This window comes from Macaca fascicularis, chromosome 14 (genome assembly GCF_037993035.2).
Source record: "Macaca fascicularis isolate 582-1 chromosome 14, T2T-MFA8v1.1".
Lineage (NCBI taxonomy): Eukaryota > Metazoa > Chordata > Mammalia > Primates > Cercopithecidae > Macaca > Macaca fascicularis.
The window spans coordinates 91,893,492-91,915,916 of record NC_088388.1 but is presented as its reverse complement, the minus strand read 5'-3'; the positions used below and the strand labels follow the sequence as shown (position 1 = coordinate 91,915,916).

At 41.9% G+C, this 22,425-nt stretch overlaps 1 protein-coding gene across 8 annotated transcripts in view; it reads right to left on the bottom strand.

The window, feature by feature from the left end:
* FAT3 (FAT atypical cadherin 3) overlaps positions 1-22,425 on the bottom strand; it is a 687,971-nt gene that overhangs the window by 53,003 nt on the left and 612,543 nt on the right. For 7 of the 8 annotated variants that reach the window (XM_015435598.4, XM_015435601.4, XM_015435600.4 and 4 more), the window contains 4 exons: positions 7,077-7,466; positions 4,013-4,227; positions 2,399-2,536; positions 1,305-1,448 (listed from right to left, as the gene is read on the bottom strand). In XM_015435598.4, the coding sequence (XP_015291084.3) occupies positions 1,305-1,448; positions 2,399-2,536; positions 4,013-4,227; positions 7,077-7,466 (887 nt within the window). Of the gene's footprint in view, positions 1-1,304; positions 1,449-2,398; positions 2,537-4,012; positions 4,228-7,076; positions 7,467-15,756; positions 15,926-22,425 lie in introns of those variants that run through there. The other variant, XM_074015064.1, reaches the window with a different exon arrangement.

The following is a 22,425-nucleotide window of genomic DNA, read 5'->3' as shown; positions in this document are numbered from 1 at the left end:
GAGTAGGAGAAACCCACTTTGTTTTGGGGTTAGCAAACAGAGGCCATGAGGGCAGAGAGCATCCTTGTGAGCAATAATCATGGAGAAGAGTGAGCTGAGAGAAAGAGAAATGGAGGAAGGTATGGACTCTGGGCAAAGCTCTGGGGAAGCAGGAGTGTGGTAAGAATGCAGAGCTGCTGGAAAAAGCATCAGAGAGGAGGAGAAAACCATAGGGAAAGAATCAGATTTCGCTGACAAAGGGGTGGGAACCAGCAGACAGCTGCTTCCTTCGAGGCTGCCTTCCAGTCTGATTGCTGGACAGCTCAGTGGCCCTGGGGTCTGAGGAGGCCAGCTATGGCTGGTCAGGCTCAAATTCTTGAATGTTATTCCAAAGGGGACCCTCAAGACCTGGCCCACTCACATTTCACCTTCCACCCACAAAGTCCTGGGACTCCTTGGGAGTGATTCTGAGGCCAAACTGGATCAGGCAAGAACTGATTCTCTAGAATACCTGTGGCCCTCCAAGACATGCACATCACTCTGTCTCCTCTAAGTTCTCTACACTGACAGTTTTCCTGGGCTGGATTTCCTGATCCTCCTAAAGTTGTGCTTTCAGCTCCTGGAAATACTGGGAAGTAGTGGACGCTCAGTACCTAGTACTGTGCTCGTGGAATAAAAAATAGATGGGAAGAAGAGCCACTCTCTCTTACAGCAGAATATCAGCAGTAAGTTACTCTATCCTGCAGTCTGATTTTAAAGAGCAGGTGGATTTAAAGTGTTAAACAAATTTGTTATGGAAAATTAATTTTAATGACTACCAGCTCTATCCTGATGCCCAATCTGTCTTTGACTGATGAGACAATGTGTATCAATCTCTGTCATCTGCCAGAATAGCATAAAGTTGCTTAAAGGCAGCCTGCCACTGGGGAAAGAGAATTCTTTTGCAGAAGATAGTCCCAGATTCAAATCCTGACTCTGCCACTTACCAGCTGCATGATCTTGGGTGAATTACTTAACCTTACAGATCCTTAGCTCTTTCAATTATAAAGTGGGGGCCAATCCACCATTCCTCTTCACAGGGTTGTTGTGGGGAGAGACAGTGTGCATAAAGCGCCTGACACTTGAAAAAAATCCACCCCTCGATAGCTCTTACTCACATTTATTAATCAGCTGTGGTAGAAGAACTAGGTTCTTTTCATACCTGCCCTATGAAGGGATGAGATGACATTAAGTAATAGTAGCAATAAACCATAATGAGTAAGCCACAGCAGAGGAAGAAAGCTGAATGCAAAGGGACAAGTGCTTGGCAGGCAAGATTTGCTCACCTGAATCACAGCAGTATAGTTGGCAGGTGTAAACACTGGGCTGTTGTCATTCACATCGGAAATATCAATGTTGAGAGTTGCAGTTGATGACATTGGAGGAATGCCACTGTCTACTGCCTGGACAAGCAGAGAGTATCCAGACACCTGCCAAGGTACAAAGAGGTGACAGTAAAGAGGTATAGTACTTCCTTCCTTCTGTGCACACACAGAGGAACTGGATCTTCAGGCTGTGCTTTGTCAAAGATCAACCATCTTTAGTTTGATTTTCTAGACCAGGTGATTCTTGGCACGACTGACATTTGGGTCTGGATAATTCTTTGTTGTTGGGGGCTGACCTATGTGTTTTAGGATGTTTAGCAGCAACCTGACCTCTGTCAAGTAGGAGGCAGTATCACCCCCTGCCCAGTTATGACAGCCAAAAATGTCTCCAAACATTGCCAAATGTCCCTGGGGGACAAAACCACCCTGGTTAGGACCCAGGCTCTGGGCCTTTGCTCAATGCAACAGTTGTCATCGCTGATCTGTCTTATTTGTCAATGTTAATATTTCTGGGGTTATGGGCATATATCACCCAGTAGAGTCTATCTGCTTTTCAGCATCAATATCATGTCATCCTTTTCCATATTTAATTTCCCTTTGAAGATGCATGTTTTTGGTGAAGAAAGACAATGTTTAGAAACTTCACTTAACCTTGGACAGAGAAATTTTTTGGACGATTTTTTCTGACCTAGATGCCTTCAGGTGATCTTTGTGTATCTGCTCACTGAGGGCTAAAGTTGCTCGTAAAGTCAGGACCACAGGGTCCCAATACCCTGAAAGTATTTTGCTCTAGGAAGGGCTAAAATTCAAACCACCTAAAAAGATACGTATTTATCTTTTCTTTAAAACCTCCATAACCAGCATCTGTTATAGGAAGAAAATTCTATCAATGGTCTAACCCTAATATTTCATGCTGCATTTTAGCCCATCCTTATTTACTCTCATTACTTAGAATGGAGAACCTTCCTTCCTATTTATACCCCTGGAGCTTGTGCCCCTGATTCTAGGAAAGCGGTGGATGTGGATGGGAAGGACACTGTCTTAAGTTAGCTTACCCGTTCCCGGTCCAATTTCTTCTTAACTTTCACAAGTCCCAAGACAGGATCCACAGTAAATTCATTGTCCCGATCTCCATTCACAATGGAGAAATGAATCTGTCCATTGGGCTGGCTATCTACATCTTCTGCTATTAGCTTCATGGAAAACAAGCAAAACAAAGAAAAGTCATGACATAAGAGAGCAAAGGTTGATTCTTAGGGTCCCAGATCTGTTTAAATGGGTGCAGCTGTGACAGTTTTCTCGGGAGTTCTGCTCTCTGTTAGTGACCACGCCCCCAGCAGAAGAGATGATTGATCAGCTGAAGGAGGGTGGCACCAGGCCCACAGCTGCCATTTTATTTCTATGTTAATTTTTTACCTGCCCACAGCCTGATGCCTGTTAGGCCTGATTTTCCTCAGGGTTTGAGACAGTATGGTTAGACCCCAAAGCTAATGGACAGGAATGCTTTGATTTCTTCCCAATCCTGCAAGCTATGGTCTCTGCCATTGAGTCAGGGATTCTCTAGGCCTACGCATTTCCATGTTAAGGAAGCCAAGAAAGTTCCCCTTCCCCCACAGCAAATATACAGCCCCTGTCTATTGTTCCAGGTTGATGATGTTGAAATTTGTATGTATGGAAATATTCGTATACTTTCCAGGAAGCAGAGCGGGCCTGAGGAGTGCACTTCTGATGTATAAGAAATGCACTGTCCTCCAGCAGAGAGCTGCTCCAGCCTCATCCTGCAACGAGATGACTTGGATGGAAGGGATCTGCCAGCCAAGGGATGGGGAAGGATGGTGAGAAGGGGACTCATTGTTCCAAAATGTAATTTGCGGTCTAAGAGAATCTGTGTTCTCAGGATACATGGCTTGTTCTTACTGTTAGAAAAAGTTCCTTCCGGAAAAGTCTCCTTTAAGAGTGGCCAATCAATCTTAGGTTTGCTCCAAATTGTAGCTGCCCAACTCTGTGTGTCTGTGTGTGTAGGGGGAAAGGAGGACAAGGATTTTATTTTGTCCTCAGCAATCTAATAATTTTAAATTGTAAATTGACAAATCATAGTTGCATATATTTACGGGGTACAAAGTGATATTATGATTTACGAACACAATGTGGAATAATTAAATCAAGCTAATTAACATATCAAGTATCTCAAATACCTAGCATTTTCTGTGGTGAGAACATTTGAAACTTACTCTTAGCCATTTTGAAATGTACAATATACCACTATTAACTATATTCATCATGCTGTGCAACAGATCTCAAAAAAAAAAAAGAAAAAAAGAATGTATTCCACCTAGCCACCTAATAACCTGTCATCTATGTTCACATCTAAATAGGGGGCCATCATTAAAAATTCATCCCATGGTCTGTGTTGTTTTCTCAAAAAAGATATGCTCCTGGGAAATAAGTGATTATCAATCACACCTTGATATAAATTAATCTATCAGACTCTTCCTAATATACAAATTACAGAAGGAGCCATAGAAAGATGGCTCCCATTCTTGGGGACAAATGGACACTGAAAGGGGGACGTGTGAAGAAAATCCAAGACAGACTTTGCTTTCTTCTTCACTTTATTGTGGATGACTAGTCCCAGACATCTAGAACCATCCCCAACCTCAGGTACCTACCAAAATGACAGAGTCTCCCACCAAGGCGTCTTCACTGATAACCGTACTGTAGACGTCTTGGCTGAACTTGGGAGGGTTGTCATTAACATCCGTGAGGTTGATGTTGACAGTGGCCACAGCGCTGAGAGCTGGGGTGCCACCATCTTTGGCTTCCACTACCAGGTAAAACCTTTTGCATAATTCATAGTCCAGGACTTCAGAGACAGAAATACCCCCTTTGAAGAAAAATGGGGAGCTTTATATTTGATTAGGAAAAAACACTGGTCAGCAATTCTATAATCATGGTAATATTTCTAACATCCTCTCCAGCCAAGAATTTAAACATTCAGGAATTTGTTTATTTAATGCCTTACTGAAAGTATTACAGAAGTCTGATTAATGCTGTCAGTGAGAGCATAGCTAGCCATCAAACATAACCCTGAAGAAATGAAAAGTCTTTACATGTTTCTGTAACCATTTATGAACATCTCTGAGGCAGTTGAAAATCTTTGGCATCTTCACTCTCACACAACTAACGAGTAGGAACAAAAACAAGCATCCCTGATAGGTGTCTTCTGATGCCTCAGGTGGACAGAAGAAGACAAAGAATGAGCTGAGATGTGGGGATGTGATGGTATGACCCCATTCTTGTCAGCAAGTAAATACTTGCAGACTTCACTGAATGGGATTAACCACAAAGTTGCCTTGCCAAGTTAAAACGCACTTATCTAAAACAATTATGGCACAAAGAGGGCAAAGATCTCAGAAATCTCAAGGTATAGTGACATAATGGAAAAGGAACTACTTGGAAATCAGACAGCTCAGCAGGCACATATTGAGTTTAGTGCCCGCAACTACAGAACAGAGATGATAATGTCCATGTCACAGAATTGCTTAAATAAGTAGAACACGTGAAAGCACCTAGCTGGGTGTTGGTGCTATATCCCTCCCATCCTAGCCCTTTCTGGGGAGGTAACCCAATCCTGCAGTCTTCAGTCATTGTATTGCCTGCAGAACACTTCTCAAGGGCATTTACTTTCCTCCCACCTAGTGAACAATCATGAGGACCGGTGAGAAGGTCATGACCATTCACATTTCCAGACAGGCAACTTCTCTAGTTGCTAAGACTGCCAATAGGCTCTTTCTACCTAAGTCAAAACACAGAAATCATACCTGTAACAAGAGCCTCTTTCTCTCCATAATTAAGTTTTCTTAGCACTTACCACCCCTAGTGCTTATTTTGCATCCCAGTCTTGCTAACCAGTGCTAAATTTAAATAGTACTTAGCCATTTCCCCATGGTGTTTATACACAATGGCCATAACTAGACAGGCTAGGGCCAACACATATTTAAATGAGGGAAACCCTCATACATTTTATTTGAGATAATGACTTTAGTAAACAGTTACTGCCAGGAGAGACTGTGATGCAATTCTTCCATCAATATTTTCACCTTCCAATACTTAAGGGCCAAGACTGCATTTCTTACATTTTTGGTATCCCTATAGTATAGCAGTGTTATATTATATTATATTAGAATATGCATTCCAGAGTCAGAAAGATCTTAGTTCAAACGTTGGATAAACCACTTATTAACAGTGGACATTGTGGTAATTATTCAACGTCTTTAAAGTTCTGGTTTTACTTAATAAGAGCCTGGAGTATTTGCCATGTTAAATAAACACTGCTAATTATAATGGTTTCTTGCTCATATTTACTGGATTATCCAAAGGAAAATGGACCTCCTTTGCCACATTGTTCAACAGGTGCATACTTCCTGAGTGACAAGGGAACTATGTCCAAAGGCTGGAAGGTGAGAAACTCATCTTTGTTATCTGCAAAATGGGAACTGCCTTGACTATTCATAGGGGAATTGGGAAATAGTGAGAATATCCACCAAAGAGCTTTGGGATAGAAATCCATACACTCTATGAAAACACAAGGATGAGTATGTTTAGTCTTCAAAGAATATCCAAGCTTGTTTTCTAGAATTACGACCTTTATTTGCCTGAAGCACCTCTAATACTTATTAACTCGCTGGTGAAGAGAAAGCCCCAGGGTTCTCTCTTATTCTTTCCCTTTATTTCAAAGCACCTTTTTATTCCCTAGGTGATGCTACACGTTCCCCCAGAGCTGGAAAAGGATCTGGTGAGAAATGAGTTTTCTGATCAGGAATTGTGAACTGGGTTCAAACAAAGCACCAGTTCCAGCTCACCGATGAGTCTATTTGGGGTGCTGGGTTGAGAAGGCTGCATATCACCATGCAGATCACTTATCAGCATCTGCCTATGCAGGTCATGAAAGAGTGGCAGTCCAAGTGTGGACAGTTGCACATGGAGGCTCATCCCCACGAACATTTTCCAACATGTGCACATATGACTGAAGTCAAAACACCCAACATCAAACAGAGAAGAGAGAAAATCAAACAAACTCTTGTTCTTGGAATACAAATAGTATTTCCTCTCCCCATTGAGAAACCATATTGCTGACCCTGAGCCCTCCCATCTAGAAATTCTGGAGCCAACCTGGGGGTAAGATATTTGCTAAGTAAGCCCACAGCAAGGAGCTTAAAATTTAGCAGGAGCCATCCTTAAAAGCTGGAGGGCACTCTGTGGTCTGCATGTGGGCCCTGCTACCAGATTTGTTTCCTCTGTGAAGGAGGTAGGAGGAGGAAAAAGAGTCCGCCAAGAAGGGCTGGCAGAGTGGAGGAGAAGCAGGATATAGTGAAGTCCTGCATTCTTTTTTTTTTTTTTTTTTTGTGTTGGACACGGTCTTACTCTGTTGCCCAGGCTGCAGTGAAATGGCAGGAATGTGGCTCACTAGAGCCTCTGGCTCCAGGGCTCAAGTAATTCTCCCACCTCAGCATCCCAAGTAGCAGGGACCACAGGTGCATGCAACCATGCTTGGCTAATATATTTTTCTAAATTTTTGTAGAGACAGGGTCTCACTCTGTTGTCCAGGCTAGTCCTGAACTCCTGGACTCACTCGATCTTCCTGCCTCGGCCTCCCAAAGTGCTGGGTTTACAGGTGTGAGCCACCATGCCGAGCTGAAGCTCTGCATTCTAAGTACGGTGCTATTTACCCACCTGTCTTGGGGTTGATCTTAAATTTCCCTTGTTCGTTCCCAGACCGGATGAGATAAGTGATCTCAGCATTTGTGCCAATATCTTTGCTGGTAGCAAAAACAGCAAGAACCTGGGTGCCAGGGGAGGTGTCCTCGGGCACCGTCACCAGGTAGTCCCTCCTCTCAAACACTGGGGGGTTGTCGTTAATGTCCAGGACGGTGATGGTGACAGTAGTGAGAGAGGACAGGGACTGTCCAGGACTCTGGTCAGTGGCCCGCACGCTGATGTTGTATGAAGACTGCTGCTCGCGGTCCAGTGGCTGCTCCAGGATGATGATGCCGGATGAGCTGTCAATGGAGAAGACCCCACCAGCTGAGTCTGCCAGGGAGTACACGACCTTCCTGTTGATGCCTGTGGGAGAGACACAGGAACATGAGTGGGCAAGAGCAAGGCCAGATGATCTGCGTTAGAATGTGACAGCTTTGCAGACTTTTTAAGGCCCACAACAAGAAAAATAGTTATTACAGAAACAGACAGCTGTGGCTCTACAAAAATGTAAATTTCAGTTCGTGGGAAAAAATGAAATTAAAAGGCAAAGAAACTGGGAAAATGTCGGCAACAAATATCAGAAATAGTTGGATATTCTCAATATACAACTTGCCCCCCACAGATCTTTAAGAAAAACTCTCAGAGGCTAATAGATGCAGTGGTAAAGATGTGGCACAGAAAGAGAAATAGAAACCAACCCAAACCGATGAATTAATTAATTACTTCAACACAGATTTATTTAGAATCTACCAGGCACTTTCTAGGGGGCTTGCGAGTCTAGCAATGGGCAAGTCCAACATTTCTTGAGGAGATTTTACATTACAGTGGGGCTGTAGTGGTGGTGAGGGGAAGCCACTGGTGAGCTGTGAGATGGGAGTCATGAGACGTGATGTAGATTTTAACAGGATCCCTCTGGCTTTTGCTCCTGAACAGATGGAAGGGCAGCCAGAGAGGAAGGTGGGAGACCAGTCAGCAGCCTCCTACAGCAACAGAAGCATGCAATCTTGGTGGCCTGAACAAGGCAGATGGTGTCGGAAGTGGTGAGTAGGGGTCAGGTTCCACATCTATTCTAAGCACCCAGCTGGTGAGAAATGAAGGGTTCATGGATGTGTTCTGAACTTGGAGGTGGCGAGAGTGTTTTCTGATTGTGGAGCTGGCAGGATATAGGATGTGAGAGAAACAGAGGCTTCTAGAATGACCCTTAGGTTTTGGCCTGAGCAACTGGAAAGAGGAGGCTGTCATTAGCTGAGGTGGGGAGGGCTGCAGAAAGACTAGGTTTTAAATGAAAGACCAGAAGCCCTATTCTGGACAGATTAAGTGTGAGATGTGCATTTGATATTCAAGTGCAGATGTCAAGCAGAAAGTCAGATAGAAGAGGCTGCAGTTCAGAGGAGAGGGCCAAGATGGAGCTATAAATTTGAGTGTCTTTGGTGTACAGATGTCACGCAAAGCCATGAGAAACGAATGAGGTCACAAGGGATTATAGAGGGAAGAAAGAAATCCAAGGGCCAGTGAGCCTGGAGCACTCCATCAAGGAAGGGAGAGGATCTAGTCCAAGGGTGCTCTTCTGCTCTACGGTTTCAAGAAATGTACTTAGTTACCAAAATACCATTTTATATTACTATGTACTAAAGCTAAAACATATAAACTAGGAAATGTCTATTAACTACCAATTAATTATTGAATAACAGTTGGATTGACTTCTAGTTCTGAATATTGATTTAACTGGTTTCATTAGAGGATCTCAGCACTTGGAAATGGTTTAGAAACCTCAAGTTCACTTTAGTTGTTAGGATTTATAAGAAGTAAATTGTAACAGCCTTGTTGGCTGAAAAAGCACCATTCTGATCCTAAATACTGTTAATGAAGACAGACATTAGTCAGAGGTCTTTAGTTATGACAACCATCTGAAAATGTCTTTTGAGAATCATGGAACCTTAGAATATAAGCTCTTAGAGGGGAGGGCCTAGCCATCTTTTTTCTTATTGTAACACCTCATTTGGCAATAATAAGAGCTAAACGTTTTACTTTCCTAGTGTACAATTTCTCTTAAGCCCAAGTTCCCAGCAAACCAATAAAATCATATATTTGGAGGGATGACATAAATTGCATTATGTGGCTTTAACCAAAAGGTCAACACTGAGAGCTTGTTCTTGGTTCCGTTCCAGAGAGTCCATTTTTTCCGAAGTTTCATCATTTATTTCTTTTTCAAAACAACCGCCCTGTGATGTATACACATCAACCTGTGATTTTATTGATGCTGGGATTAAAAATAAGAAGGCTTTCCTCTTCTCTTGCTGCCTCCTTGAAATAAGGCTTCAGAGCAGCCATTTAGGGGTGCTTTCTGGCTATTGTTGGAGTGACTGCAAGATTGAATTCTTCAACATGAATCCCTAGGGGAATACACAGAGGGGTTGCAGAGGTGATCGAGCTTGCACCTGGAAAACAATGGCCCTGTCTGGGTGTCAGAATAGGTTGTGTGCCCCGGAAGCTGCCTTGACTGATTCAATGGTCTCAGGATGCCTCTCAAAGTCACAAAAATGCATTTATGGAAACACATCAGCAATTGACATAAATACACCACACAGGTTTTCAAATCACATACATTCCCTACAGAATTAACTTCCACCTCCAGCATATGGTACGCTGCTCTTGCCAACAAGAAGAGCAGGCAGGAAATTCATGCAGGGACTTTCATTAGTGCATGTGCTGGGAACTACAAATTCCATTTCACTAATGCACTAACCAAGGACTTGCCTGGTGCAACCAGCATTTTTAGGTAGGCATGAGGAACAACATGCAAAGTCCTGGTTTCCCTAGGCTCAATTTCCTTAGGGATTTCAGGAGATCTATGCTCGGAAATTTTTCCTCTTCAGGCCTGAAGATCAGTTATGGAAGAAGGTGATTTCTGACACACTGTTCTGAAGGCCATGGTGCTGTGAACAGATGAGTGAGGAGAGGCAGGAGCGAATTTGCACGCTGCTGCTCTTTGCAGCAGCAAGGCCAAAAGGGAAGGTGCTTTTAATGGCTGCCTGTGTTTCCTTCACTGAGACACATAGCTGAAATCTAATTCCATCACTTCTGTTCCCGGCCTGCAGCTTTCTCTTCAGCCCTGTTTAGAGGCACTCAGCTGGGCTCTGATCCCCTAGGCAGGAGATTCTTGTTCTCCAAGCTTCCTGGTCAGCTGACTAGCCCTGTTGTTGGAGTGCTGCGTTTACAGGACTGACATTAATCAGCCACACAAAGACCATGGCTCCCCTCCGGGCAGATTCTGTTAATTTAAACTCCATGACAGGGTTTTTCTGCTTTACCATAGCAGAAAACCATCCCTTTCCCCTGCAAGTTGCTGACCCACACTCCCCCCACCTCCTCATACATTTTGCTTCTGACAATATCTTGGGCATTCACACCAGGAGGAACTGGAAGATTTATTGTTCCTCTCTCCTTTCTGTTACCAATCAGACTGATAAGAAACGAAGAGCAGAGAGGGGTGGGGGAGACCCAGACCAAAAAACCTGCTAAATGGCATCACTTAGAATTTGCTGCCTCTCAAGAAAAGTGCAGGATATATTTTTGGAGCATATTAAACTTCCAATTTAGACACAATTGCAATGGATTTCAATAAGTTTTAGAAATAAAGTCAGAAGCATAACCGCCAATTTGGAAACAGTATTTTTGGGGTAGCATTTGGGTCTTTGCCATGTGGGCAAATGGGGTGCCATCGTTATAATGAATGCAGGTCATGTTGCTAGAGTGGACACTTTTTATCCAAAGGGGTTTGATAAATGCCATCCTTCAAATTACTATCCCTTTCTATATACACAGCAGAAATGATGAACCCAGGCAGAAGACTTGCTTGCTAATTGGTCTAATGCTCCTACTGCATGTCATGATGTGTTACATTAAGGTATAACATTAATCCATCATTTTGCCTCTGTGTTTTTAACTATGTAATTCTATTCTCCAATTTGAGCCTAATTTAATGGGGATGGAGATACTTAGCTTCTTTAAATGCCGAAATGCCAGGCTACCAAGAGAAATGCGACCTTCATTGCAAGTGAGGTTTCTGCATGTTATCTGTGGCAAATGGAGCAGATAGGCCTTCAGAGAATTGAAATCAAGGAAAAAGAGAATGATTAAAATCGCTATTTGCTCAAAGAAAGTAATAGGTAGTGGCATTTTGTGGAGTGGGATAGAAGGAAGAAAATAGCACATAAAAATTTCTAGTAGCTGTGAAATTCAGGAATGGGTTGTGAAAGACAGTTATATTCTGCCTCTCAGAGGGTTTATAAATGGAGTCCAGGTTCCTCTCAATGGGCCAAATGGAAAGTTGAACTTTTTGGACATGGGACTGTACATAAAAGTCAGTTTAAAATGCATTATGAAGGCAATGTGGTCTAGTACTGGAAGTCAGGGGACTTTACCTCTCGGTCATAGCCTGACCAAACTACACAAGTGTCCTTGGGCAAGTCACTTCGTTTCCCTGGGTCTGCATTTCTAGAGTGGCAGAACCCAGGTCAGTTGAGGTCTAAGATTATTTTCCAGCACTATGACTCCTTTCCAAGTTACATAAAGGGAGTCGGTTTCATTTCTATTTCCAGTGAATGCTCCCTGCAACTGCTCATTAAGTTGCTGGACCTGGGCCTAAGTCGGCCAGCATCAACAAAGGAAAAATCCACATTCAGCTGGATCATGACAAGCTATTAGAATCTTCAGGATGGAAGGAAAACTTAACACAGCAGATTCATACCATTCAGTTAAATGCTCAGAATTCACACCTACAGCTTACAGTTATACAAGTCCTTACACTTCAGTGAGAAATAACCCCCAGTGATAGGATCATCCCTAGGGATCTAACCTACCAAGTGCCAGAATAACTTAGCTTTAAATCTGAGATTGCTAAAGGTGTTAAAATCATCACTGAAACCAGACGGCAAGAGTCACCAACACAGCATATACATTGAGCTATTTTTGACCTGGTCTTTAAAAAGTATTTTCTCTCCTCCTCCTAAGATCAGGATCACTAAACTTAAGGAACCAGAAAGAGCTATGTTCTGCCTGGTTTGGTGTCTTTTGCTGGCAGTTGCCCTGACTTCTCTGCAGGGTCTTGTCTCTGACATTCACTCCTATGTCCTTTGTTGCTTGCATGGGATCTAGCCTGCAGGTGACACACAAAAAATGTGGGTTGCATAGGAGTGGTGAGAGAAGGCATCCCTGTCTTGTGCCACTTTTTAAGGGGAATGCTTCCAGTTTTTGCCCCTTCAGCATGATATTGGCTGTGGGTTTGTCATAAATAGCTCTTATTATTTTGAGATACGTTCCATTAATACCGAATTTATTGAGAGTTTTTAGCATGAAGGGCTGTTGAATTGTCAAAGGCCTTTTCTGCATCTGTTGAGATAATCATGTGGTTTTTGTCTTTGGTTCTGTTTATATGCTGGATTACGTTTATTGATTTGACATAGTGTTGGAAGTTCTGGCCACAGCAATCAGGTAAGAGAAAGAAATAAAGGGTATTCAATTAGGAAAAGAAGAAGTCAAATTGTCCCTGTTTGCAGATGACATGATTGTCTATTTAGAAAACCCCATCGTCTCAGCCCAAAATCTCTTCAAGCTGATAAGCAACTTCAGCAAAGTCTCAGGATACAAAATCAATGTGCAAAAATCACAATCATTTTTATACACCAATAACGGACAGAGAGCCAAATCATGAGTGAACTCCCATTCACAATTGCTTCAAAGAGAATAAAATACCTAGGAATCCAACTTACAAGGGATGTGAAGGACCTCTTCAAGGAGAACTACAAACCACTGCTCAGTGAAATAAAAGAGGACACAAACAAATGGAAGAACATTCCATGCTCATGGATAAGAAGAATCAATACCGTGAAAATTGCCATACTGCCCAAGGTAATTTATAGATTCAATGCCATCCCCATCAAGCTACCAATGACCTTCTTCACAAAATTGGGAAAAACTACTTTAAAGTTCACATCGAACCAAAAAAGAGCCCACATTGCCAAGACAACCCTAAGTCAAAAGAACAAAGCTGGAGGCATCACGTTACCTGACTTCAAACTATACTACAAGGCTACAGTAACCAAAACAGCATGGTACTGGTACCAAAACAGAGATATAGACCAATGGAATAGAACAGAGCCCTCAGAAATAATACCACACATCTACAACCATCTCATCTTTGACAAACCTGACAAAAACAAGAAATGGGGAAAGGATTCCATATTTAATAAATGGTGCTGGGAAAACTGGCTAGCCATAAGTAGAAAAATGAAACTGGATCCCCTCCTTACTCCTTATATAAAAATTAATTCAAGATGGATTAGAGACTTAAATGTTAGACCTAAAACCATAAAAACCCTAGAAGAAAACCTAGGCATAGACAATACCATTCAGGACATAGGCATGGGCAAGGACTTCACATCTAAAACACCAAAAGTGATGGCAGCAAAAGCCAAAATTGACAAATGGGATCTAATTAAACTAAAGAGCTTCTGCACAGCAAAAGAAACTACCATCAGAGTGAACATGCAGCCTACAGAATGTGAGAAAATTTTTGCAATCTACTCATTTGACAAAGGGCTAATATCCAGAACCTACGAAGAACTCAACAAATGTACAAGAAAAAAAACAAGCAACCCCATCAAAAAGTGGGCAAAGAATATGAACAGACACTTCTCAAAAGAAGACATTTATGCAGCCAACAGACATATGAAGAAATGCTCATCATCACTAGCCATCAGAGAAATGCAAATCAAAACCACAATGAGATACCATCTCATACCAGTTAGAATGGCAATCATTAAAAAATCAGGAAACAACAGGTGCTGGAGAGGATGTGGAGAAATAGGAACACTTTTACACTGTTGGTGGGACTGTAAACTAGTTCAACCATGGTGGAAGACAGTGTGGCGATTCCTCAAGGATCTAGAACTAGAAATACCATTTGACCCAGCCATCCTTTTACCGGGTATATACCCAAAGGATTATAAATCATGCTGCTATAAAGACACATGCACACGTATGTTTATTGTGGCACTATTCCCAATAGCAAAGACTTGGAACCAACCCAAATGCCCATCAATGACAGACTGGATTAAGAAAATGTGGCACGGCCGGGCGTGGTGGCTCAAGCCTGTAATCCCAGCACTTTGGGAGGCCGAGACGGATGGATCACGAGGTCAGGAGATCGAGACCATCCTGGCTAACACGGTGAAACCCCGTCTCTACTAAAAAAAAAAAATACAAAAAAATTAGCCGGGCGGAGGCGGAGCTTGCAGTGAGCCGAGATCGCGCCACTGCACTCCAGCCTGGGCGACAGAGCGAGACTCCGTCTCAAAAAAAAAAAAAAAAAAGAAAATGTGGCACATATACACCATGGAATACTATGCAGCCATAAAAAAGGATGAGTTCGTGTCCTTTGTAGGGATATGGATGCAGCTGGAAACCATCATTCTCAGCAAACTATCACAAGAACAGAAAACCAAACACCACATGTTCTCACTCATAGGTGGGAATTGAACAATGAGATCACTTGGATACAGGAAGGGGAACATCACACACTGGCGCTTGTTGTGGGTTGGCGGGAGTGGAGAGGGATAGCATTAGGAGATATACCTAATGTAAATGATGAGTTAATGGGTACAGCACGCCAACATGGCACTTGTATACATATGTAACAAATCTGCACGTTGTGCACATGTACCCTAGAACATAAAGTATGATTAAAAAAAATGTGGGTTGCACTAAGTTGCAGTAAACTGTTTTTTACAAAGGGATTTAAACTTAAAAGAGTAGGTATCTTGGGAAGAAATAATTTGAAGCAATTTCAACAATCATACTTTAGTAACACTTTTAATGTGGGTTCTAATCTCTAATTTTTATATCAACTTTATTGAGGTGTCATAATTTACATATCATAACATTAGTACATTTTAAGTCTTTCTACATCATACATTCTCACAAATGTCTACCTTCATGAATCCACTGCCCTCATCAAGATCTAGAATATTTCAATCCCTGTTTAGGTTCCTTCTTGTCCTATTGCAGTTAGTTTCTCAATCCCATGCCACAGGCTATCTAATAAGTTGGTTTTGAGCCAACACTTTCTCCTGGCTTTATTACTATCTATTCATCAGTGCTTGAAATGTCACAAGTATGTTTAGATTTCAGTCCTTATGACCCAGGCTTGGTGATTAACTCACGCCCTTATTTAAACTGGAAGGATTATCCTTTGAAGAAAAATGATCAACAAAGCTTGGGTTCTTGAGTATGTCATTGCATTCCTTTGCCATGGCCTTATTCTTAAAATACAGCGTTGTTTCTTTTGAGAAGTGGAAGGTTTCTGTCTGTCTTGCAGCAGACACTGGCTATGACACTTCCATTTAATAAGGACTTGCCAAGTGCTACCTGTCTGCTTGACTACTCTAGGCATTGAGTTGAGAGTAAGTGGAGTCCCAAAGACATCATCCCTAACTCTGCAAGCTTAGCAACTTGTGAAGAATTACTTGAACTAGACATAGTAGTTTAGAGGTTTACTTTTCTGCATGTCAACCCCCTAACTTCCTGTCTCACACAAATTGGAATGCTGGGTTGTTTTGATTCTGCCTCTGAGATATCTCTTGAATGTCTTGTGGCCAGGTGAGGCTCTCATTCTCTCTTGTCTAGACTGCTGTAAGAGACTCCTAATTGCAAACTGCAGCAGAGTTGATACCCTGTCGTCTAAACTTAACCAGGGCTAAGTTTCCAAAATTCTGGATCCAGGCTTGCCCCAGCTTCTCAGACAGCCACTGTCTTCCAACTTCCTATAAACAGAAGCAAAAACTTTTGAGAATGGCATTCTAGTCCTTTGCAATCTGGTCCCAACCCCGCTTTCCAGTGTCATCTCCAGCTCCACTTCCATTCTGTACTGTCTACCCCAGTGCTGCCTGAAGGTTCCCCACATATCTCCTTCCCTGGTCTGCATTTGTGCTTTGCCCTCTTCGAATGTTCTCTTATCTCTTTCTCTTGTCAAAATCCTACATATCCTTTGCAGGGTCTCCTCTGGAACAGCTTCCTTAATTTCCTCAGTCATTTCCTCCTCTGTGTTCCCTTAATGTTATTTTTGCCTCTATTTTTTGCACTATCATTAGTTATATGTATATCCCCTCTCCCAGTAGATTAGTGTACCTTTTAGGTAAAGGAACTGTGTCTTATTATCTTTGAATCCCAAAACTGAGCACAGAGCCTGGCACATAGACAGCAATGAATGTTGAACTGCAGAAGAAACAACTAGGGGACCAAAGCAAGTATACATTCCTGCTAACATAACATACGTAGGTGATGCACACAGTACACATATATGTCCATTGCAAATGCATGTGCTGAAAGAATGAAATAACCTTGAAAAAGGGCAATGTGGAGAAAACTGCTTTCTTTTATTAAGAAATGTTTAGTTTTTTAATATTTAAAATGTCTATAAAACATTCATATACATACACAAAGCTTTTGCTAAATAGATAATTGCATTTGTGAGAAAAAAATGGTACCTACCCAATTTTCCAACAATGAGGACTGGTTGAATCCATCATCCCACGGTCATATGGTGTATATAGAATACTATGTACAATGTCACATAAAGATGTAAAAGAATACATAAGGGCAGAGTAATACATTTGCAGGTCATCAAAAAAGCAAGTTACAAAATCATATCTAATTTATGAGCCTAGTTTTGTGGGGGGAAAAAAAAGGCAGAAGGGATTTCTATCAAAATGGTAATCATGGTTAAAAATGATTTGTTTTCTTTTTTGTTTACCCTTCTAGGTTAACAGCATGTTTGTAAACACACAGCATGTTTGTAATAAATAAAAGAACTATTATAAAAATTATGTACATGAGAAATAGTTCTTCAATATCAATTTTGGAGAGCAATCAAGTACTCAAATTGTTCTGCAGGCCAGTTTAATTCTCAACATACATACCACTTGAAATTGCAGAAAAGATACATATTCTATAGGCTACTTTTTCTGGATATTTCTATGCTTCATTATAGCTCGTCTTCAGAAAGACACTGGCTTTACTTGGAAAATCATTTTGTCAAGGTCTCATTATAAAGTTATTTCAAGAAATGTGATTTAAAAATGATTTTCTTTTCTTTTTTCTTTTTTTTTTTTTTTGAGACAGAGTCTTACTCTGTTGCCCAGGCTGGAGTGCAGTGGCATGATCTCAGCTCACCGCAACCTCCGCCTCCTGGGTTCAAGCGTTTCTCCTGCCTCAGCCTCCGGAGCAGCTGGGATTACAGGCACACGCCACCATGCCCGGCTAATTTTTGGATTTTTAGTAGAGATGGGGTTTCACTATGTTGGCCAGGCTGGTCTCAAACTCCTGACCTCAGGTGATCCACCCACCTCAGCCTCCCAGTGTTGGGATTACAGGCGTGAGCCACCACGCCCAGCCTTAAAAATGATTTTCATAGTTAAATTAAGCAAATAAAATGGCTAGCCTAAAATTCTTCTCTCATCCTCTGTGGAAGGCAAATAAAACCCCATTACAATGAAACAGCTTAAACTAATGGCTCCTTTTTCCTCTGTTTGAAATATGCCTGTGGATAATATGAAATAAAACAGAAAGTTGCCATGAGGAGGCCCATGGAATTAGTAATTAGTGTTTCAGTTGGCAATTAATTTTAAATAGACTCCCTAATTACTTCTGTTTTAAGTGCCTTTTAAAAGTTCTTCACTGGGCGATGACTAAAGCTGGCACATTCCCATGGGCAGAATACCAACTCCTGGGGTCAGTAGCCCCTTGGTTTTTTGAAAAGTCAAGAAACACAGAAGGTAACATCAGTCACAGAGTCCAGGAGACCCTGATGACTGCACCAAAAATCTACCGAGGACTTGCCAATTGGACTGGCTGTAGCTCTGCTGGATAGGAGTAACAACATAATTGTGGGCTCCTGTGCAAAATAAAAATACAGGGACTCTTGTTTAAACAGTATTAAGACACTCAACACAAGCCAGAGGATAACATTAAATGAAATACAGGGCCCTTCCAAGCAAGGAGCTCTGTTTGACTGCACATCTATAAAACTTCCCATTGCTGGATGAGATTATAGTTATACCTTCTGTGATACCTAAAAAGTTGCAGCTCATCTGGGTATAAACTTTTTCAAGTACCTATGGCTTGGCATGAAGCTATGCCTAGGATGATTAAGTGTAAGCAAATGAATTCATCAACTAAATACTCAAAACTCCATGTTTATTGGTACACGGGATGTCTGTGGTGGATAGCTATCCAACAATCACGCAACGGGTTTTCTATATGGGCCACTAAGTGTGACCACTGGATCCATTCATTCATCCATCTAATAAATACTTAACTCCTGCTGCATGGCAGGTACTGGGGATACAAAGACAGATGGCTCCCACCACTTATGTCCTCTCAAATGGCTCTCATTTCTCAGGAGACAAGCATGTATAGAGTTGACTGTTGGAGAGGAGTGGTCAAAGGAAGTTTCTCAGAGAAGAAAACAAATGAATTGAGTCCTGAGGGAAAGACAGGAGTTGTCAGTAGCAAACTAAGGTGGAAGAGTGACAGGAAGAAAGGGCATTATAAATTGTGGGAACATGTGTGAAGTTAACAATGCTGAAATTGCAAGGTATGCTCAGAGAAGGATAAAGGGTTCAGCATTATTAAATGCCTAAGTTTAGAACAGTAGAGGCTGAAACTGTCTATTTTCAGAGCCAACTGCAAGTTACCAGAGGTGCTATAACCAATTATAGTTAGTGTAAACTAGAAACTGGGCCTACGTTAATGGATAAATTAGCAGAAAGAAAAAAGAAAGATTGGAAGGAGCAAGGTGGAGAGGATGTGTGGGTGGGAAGTGTTTTGTAATATGTGAGAAGTTATTAAAAGAGCTTACGAGCAGATGATGGACAACATAATCGTGCCTGTCAAGGAGGCTTCACAAGGTGAAGCGGTAGGATGTATCCTGCAGCAAAGCTGATAAGCACATTTCACCGAGCCTCAACATGTCCTGGCGAGGCAGGGAGTCAAAGCTTGGGGTCCTTGGATTTTCTGCAGAAAATGCCCGGGGGTAGATGGAGATTTTCCTAGCTATATTAGAACTCCCTTAAATCCGTCCTCTGCATTGCTGAGTGTTGGATCAGGACTGATCCAAATTAGCAGCTCAGAGGCTTTTTTTTTTCTTTTCTTTTTTTTTTTAAATAACCAACCTGTGGCATCTACAAATGAGGTAGCGCATGAGTGAGGGAGCTTCTGGAAAGAACCACTGTGATCAACTGTTATGGGTCAGAATTCCCTGCTAATGGGTGACTGTGCTAAAACACTTGCTTAAGGCACCTCCTTTTTGGAAGGAATTAGCTGTTTCCTTTGACAGCTAGTGTTTTGACCCCTGTTTGGAAGAAACTGGATGTTTAAAAGGGCAGTGATAACAAGAACTTACATATGTCAAAGGCAAAAAATTCTAAATAGGGAAAGGCATAACAGTCAACTACAGAGAAAATAAATGTCCAGCTCCCTCCTAGACTTTCTGAATCAGGTTCTGGAGATGGAACCCTTGTCTGTTTGTTTGTTTAGGCTGTTTATTTTTAAAAACTCTCCAAAGGATTCTGGCACAGAAATGCTAGAGTGTCATGGCCCTGCATCTGCTTGGTTGCAGGCACTGTAGAAGGTGTCCTAACACTGGTAGGAGGTAAAGAATTCAGGGAGGGGTTTATGGAGCCCAGAGCCCTTCACTCAGATCACCATCCATTTAACAGATGTATTGGGAGGGGCCATGTAACCTTTTTGAACTTCGATTTCTCCATCTATAGGTGGGAGCATCCAGATCTTTTCGTCCCCTGGTAAGAGCACATGCATGTTTTTTGAGCTCTCTAGAGAAAGCCTTAAAATAGAAGATGATATTTTTGATATCTACAACACAAAAGGCTTTGACCACAATGTCCTCCAGAAAATGACTCATGTTTCTCAGTCTTTAGGGAGGATTATTTAATTTTTACTGACATTTTAATAGTCCCTTAGCCACCTTCGAAGATTTAACACTTCGGAGAATAACAGCTTTGGAGAAGGGGGTAAAATACATGAAATCAGTGACCTATGCAGCTTAGGCATAACAATTTCTAAGGCAGTAAGAAAAACAAAGAATAGATGCTACTTAAGAAAAAACAGGCTAAAATCAGAATGGAATCAATCTCTTTCAAAACGTTTTCCTGTAGAAATTGTTGGAGTATAGAAAAAAGCATTAAGCTGAGGTGATGATAACCTCCTTTTTGATCCAGCTTTGCCACTAATTAAGTCATCCTGGGAAAGTCTCTTTGTCTCTGGACCTCAAGATTTGACTGGATTTTGTCTCAGGGTCTTTTCAGTGGTAATATCCTAAAATCTAATAGGATGGCATTTCCATAAGAAGTGGACCTAGTGCCCCACGGAGGGCCCATGAATCCATGAGAACAGCAACAAGGAGCAGCCAATAGCTTTCCACCATCACTCATCCCTGCCTATGTCAAATAGCTGTGCTCCCAACACAGATGCACTGCTCCTTCCCAAGGTGGGCCCCGTTCTAATTGCCACTGATCTGCACAAGAGCCCCTGTTCCTTGGAGAGTGGAACCTATGAAAAGATAATGTCTATGCTCAGGGAATCTTAAGGATGTGTAGATAGACTTGAAGATGGCCATGAACTTGCATTAGTATACTAGTTCTCTCTTGCTCCATGCCAAATTGCCCCAGAACTTAATAGCATAACACAACAAATGTTTATTATTTCATGGTTTCTATGGATCAGGAATCCAGGCATTAGTTTGTTGGTTATCTGTGGCTCAGCATTTCTCTTGAGGTTGCAGTCAAGCTGTCGGGCAGGGCTGCAGTCTCATCTGGACGCTCAAATGGAGGTTGGAGGGTGGGTCCATTTTCAAGAGCAGTTGTTGATAGACCTTGACCCCTCACCACATGAGCCTCTCTCAGGGCTGCCTCACAGTACCACAGCTGTCTTCCCCTGGGGCAAGTGATCCCACAGAGAGTAGGAAAGAGTGTTGTAGACTGAATTATGATCCCCTAAAATTCATATGCTGAGGCCCTAATTTCCACTGAGACTGCTTTGGAGATAGGGCTTTTAGGAGGTAATTAATGTTAAATGAGGTTGTTAAGGGTGAGGTCCTAATGTGACAGGATTAGTGACCTGTAAGAAGAAAAGAAAGACAGCTCTCTCTACACCCAGGTGCCCCTAGGAAAGGCCACGTGAACACACTGGGAGAGTTTGTCTACAAACCAAGGAGAGGGCCCTGGACAAAACCTGACCAATGCTGGCACCCTGAATGTAAATTCCCAGACTTCTGAACTATGAGAAAGTAATGTCTGTTGTTGAAGTCACCCAGTCTAAGGTACTTCGTTATGGCAGTCTGACCAGACTAATACAAAAAGCATTGCCAAGATGGATGCCACAGTCTTCTCATAACTTCATCTCTGAAGTGATATGATCACTTCTGTCATACCCTGTTCATTAGATGTGAGTCAGTAAGTCCAGCCCCCTCTCAAGGGAAGGGGTGTGAATATCAGGAGGTGGGGAATCACTGGGGTTATCTTAGAGGCTGCTACCATAAGGGAGGAATATGGCATCTCTATTTTCATTAACCTCTACCTGGCTTTAGTGTCACATTCCATAATAAATGTAGGCAACAAGTCACTGTGGTATGAACAGCACCTGTGGTTTTGTAACCAATATAAATCAGATATTTTCTTATTATTTTATGGTGGTTGTACCTGCCTCTGCTTACCACTACTTTGAAACATGGGAGTTATTAGACCTACTGCACTAGATTTTGTTATTTAATATATAAAAAGAAATTCATATTACTATATAACAACAGAAAAAATGCTTGGACAAATCTATTTTATTTGTAACTTTTTGTATTTTATTTTTTGAGATGTAAAATATTATTCTGAGAGGTGATTCACAGGTGTCACCAAACTGTTAAGGCATTTGTGATACAGAAATATTAAGAATCCCTAAGCAAGTGATATTCAAAGTGTGGTTCTGGGAACAGCAGCATCAACATCACCTGGGAACTAGTCTGAAATGCAGATTATCAGGAGGTCCCTTCCCTGACCTACTGAGTCAGAAACTCTGGCGGAGGGACCCAGCAATCTGTTTACGCCCTCGAGGTAGCTCTTATGCTCACTGAAGTTTGAGAACCACTGATCTAGAGTCTCATTCAGAAATTGCATTTTCCACAAGCTCCCAGGTGATACTGAGACTGTCGGTCCAGGGACCACTTCTTGAGTACCACTGTCCTACCCCTGACTATAGC